Here is a 3,604-nt window from a genome sequence, read left to right on the forward strand (position 1 = left end):
CATATCCCCCCCCCCTTCACTGCATCAAGCCAGCCCCACCCCTCACAGGATGGTGTGAGGCTCAGTGAGACACGTACAGGAAGTCACAGCAGCAATTGACACTTCTGCTGTTAGTAATTGGCTGGTAACTGTAGCAAGCTTGAAGTGCCACAGAGAAAGGGGAGATGCCTAGAAATAAGGACTTCCAGAGAGCTAGCACTTAGGGAAATACTAGAAGAAAATATATGCTCACAATATCTGACCACTGGATTGGGCAGGATATTGTAAACATAAAACCAAGGGAAGAAATCACACACATGCGCATGCACAATATGTATAAAATTTGCTTATGAATGTTAGTATTCTATACATCAAAAACAAAATTAAAGTTTGAGCCACAGCAAAGTAGAGTAAACTTTACAACAGATACAAAGGAAAGTTAGTTACCGTATAAGATGAATACGAAAATCTATAAGAAAAATATCAAAATCCCCAAAGGAAAATATAAGCAAAGAATAAAAACTTCAAAGACAAAAACTAGGGGAAAGAAATGTAACTCGTTGTCACAAACATGCAAAGGAATGCAGCTGACTTGCCATTTTCCATGCATCGTATTTCCTGGTTTCTGTTTCCACGGTGGTGCTGGCGCTCAGCGCTGGGGAAGACACTGGATGGGAATAAATCATGCAGCCTTTCCGAAATCAGCGTGGTGTATTAAAAACATTAAATTAGTGTTTGCTTTGATCCAGTCCATGAATTTCTAGGGCACTTCCCTAAGTAAATTAGCCATAACATGGGCATGGAGATATATATACAAAAAGCAAAAACAAAAACTGTTTTTCACAGCACCGTAATAGCAAAAAACTAAAAATAAAAAATGAGGAGGAGGAGGAGATGGAATAGAACACATTAAATGTATCCATATGATGGGATATTTTATTCATGTAGTCATTTCAAATGTTTGCAAAGAATATTTTAAAATGTGGCAAAATGCTCAAAGTATAATGCGAAGTGAAAAAAAAGGCTAGATTAAAATCGTACTTACAAGATCAACTCTGCAAATATCTATTTCTAGATATATTTACAGGAATAGAAGAAGTAAGGAAGGGAATATACCAAGATGTTGGTAATTATCTCTGGGTGATGGATAGTATGTGTTACTTTGATTTTATTCTTTCTACTTTGTATTTTTCAGATTTTCTACAATCCAGAACAAATTACTGGGTTTTTTTGTTTTTTGAGACCGGCCGCACCATGCTCAGCCAGTGAGCGCTGTGAGCGCACCCGGTCATCCCTATATAGGATCCGAACCCGCGGCGGGAGCGCTGCAGCACTCCCAGCGCCGCACTCTCCCGAGTGCGCCACGGGCTCGGCCCAAATTACTGTTTTTATAGAATAAATCTAAGGAGATACATGTTGTCTGTAATGAACAGTGTAGAATTGGCATCACAGCTGTTGTCTCTGATTCCTGCAGGAGGCCCAGGGATGCCCGGAATGCCAGGACTCAAGGGCCAGCTGGGCTTCCCAGGACCTTCAGGCCAACCAGGACTGCCCGGGGCTTTGGGACAGCATGGATTCCCAGGATCTCCTGGCCAAGAGGGTCCCCTGGGGCTGCCAGGTGCCCCAGGCCCTGGAGGTAAGACTCCATTCCTCCCTTAAGGTGTGGGCCTTCACTGGTACTGAAACTGAACTGGCACTGCCTTCCTCTGGGGAATCCTCAGACTGTGATTCAAGGAACCCCACAAGAGCTGCAGGGGTTCCAAAAACAGACATAGATTTCACCAAACCAGTACAACGTAAACAGCCTGAGGAATCAGCTCATCCTTTGTACCTGTCGTATTTGTTGGGTATCTAAGTAAGGTTTCATTAGGGAAAAACAGGAATTCACAGTGCAAAAGTTCAAAACCACTGCTCCGATTTGGAGAGGAGAAATTGTTTCCTGGAAGCGAGTGATTTGGGGAGCAAAGGAGGACAGCTCCTTCAGGAGAACCGTGGGGCAGGTCGGATGGTGCAGAGAAGCAAGGAGGGGCTGCCCATCACCCGGAGGCCGGGGGTGCCCGGGAGGAGGCGGGGGCCTGACTGCACACGTCGTCAGGCTGGCAGAGCGCCACGGCACGGCCCGGGAAGAGTTCCCTCTCCCAGCACTCGGGCACCGCCGTGGCCCCAGACCTCTGCACTTCATGGACCAGTGAAACTCCCAACGCAGTTCTGGGTAGCCTACAAAGGTTTCCCACTTTTTGTTTTGCCCAGTAAGAATGTTTTTTTGTTCCCAAAAATCTTACCTACTATCACCATCATTTCACCAAAGGACCCCGTGCCACTGACTTTCTTTTCAGTGGAATACCTTAAGTTTCAAAAACCCTCATCTTACCCACGATTCTCTGGTCTGCCACCGTCAAGTAGCAACTTTGTCGAGGACTTCAGCAGGTCTGTGCTGGGGAACTGCTGTGCCACACATAGACCACATGTAAACCAGGTGCTTGGTTTCCATTGAGCATGGCCTCCAACCGTGCCCGAGAACTGGGGCTGGTCTTGAGTGAGGCCAGACCTCCACCCCCGGGTACTGTGCTAGCCCCTGGCTTAACAGGGTAACAAGCCCTGGGCAGAAGGTTTGGGACCTCAATTCCAGTATTCTCCAGGCCTTGCCAGTTCTCAATCACGGGCCATCACCTGAGCGCAGAGCATCGTATGGTCATAAAATCCATGCAGAAAAGGGTCTCGTCCTGAGAGAGCCTGCACTTGAGTTGGGGAGAGAATCTCTCTCATAAAAAGGCTCCTACTTGAGGGTGAGCCAGCAGAGAGCCACCAGGGAGGGCCCAGAGTCTCAGAGGAGGAGGGGAGCTGGGCATGTCGAAGTGACCTTGAGGGTAGGAGGAGAGGCCGACAGCCTCAGGCCTCGCCAGAGAGGACGGCCCCGTGGGGTCTGACACTCACCACACGCCGAGAGCTCGCCTCTATGGCTGCAGTTTCCATTTTCTTTCCAAGAGGTTTTTCTTATTGAAAAAAACATAAGGGACACCTTAAAAGCATCTTAAGAGAAGCGGTTAGTCCTTTTCAGCTGTGGTTTTTCCTCTTTCTGACAGGTCTGCCTGGGGACAGGGGGGACCCAGGTGACACAGGCGTACCTGGCCCTGTGGGCATGAAAGGTCTCTCTGGTGACAGAGGGGATGCCGGCTTTTCAGGAGAGCGAGGTCACCCAGGGAGTCCTGGATTTAAAGGAATGGTCGGAATGCCTGGTATCCCTGGGCTAAAAGGTAACTATAGACTATACCAGGGAATTACCTTGCCGGGGGTGCCAGGCCGGTTACACCTAACTCGGGCCAGCACCATCGGGCGCCTCCATCAGCCATAGTGAGGCAGGTCTCACACACCTGTGGGTCCGAAGTCCTGGGACTCTCCTCCCCAGGGCGCACAGCACCCAGGAAAACTGGCCGATGCTATGTAGACCCAGTGGGACCAATGGGCCTCAAAATGCCAATTTTTTAACTTACCAAGAGAGAATGGGTTCACCTGGGCAACAGGATTACCATCTGCACAGGGAAATTTGTGGAGAGGCCCGCTTGGGAGACTGGATTCAGATCCGGAGGCGTTTTGGTGAATATAAAACCAAAACAAAGAAAAATGC

The 3,604-nt window shown here is 48.6% G+C and overlaps 1 protein-coding gene across 1 annotated transcript in view; it reads left to right on the top strand.

Moving 5' to 3' along the window:
• Window positions 1-3,604, top strand: part of COL4A2 (collagen, type IV, alpha 2) — a 112,112-nt gene that overhangs the window by 78,342 nt on the left and 30,166 nt on the right. Inside the window, exons 29-30 of the mRNA XM_008590103.1 lie at window positions 1,454-1,615; window positions 3,063-3,233. Coding sequence (XP_008588325.1) covers window positions 1,454-1,615; window positions 3,063-3,233 — 333 coding nt within the window. The remainder of the gene's footprint in view (window positions 1-1,453; window positions 1,616-3,062; window positions 3,234-3,604) is intronic.

The sequence above is a fragment of the Galeopterus variegatus genome, unplaced genomic scaffold (assembly GCF_000696425.1).
Source record: "Galeopterus variegatus unplaced genomic scaffold, G_variegatus-3.0.2 Scaffold5844, whole genome shotgun sequence".
In the NCBI taxonomy this organism is placed as follows: Eukaryota; Metazoa; Chordata; class Mammalia; order Dermoptera; family Cynocephalidae; genus Galeopterus; species Galeopterus variegatus.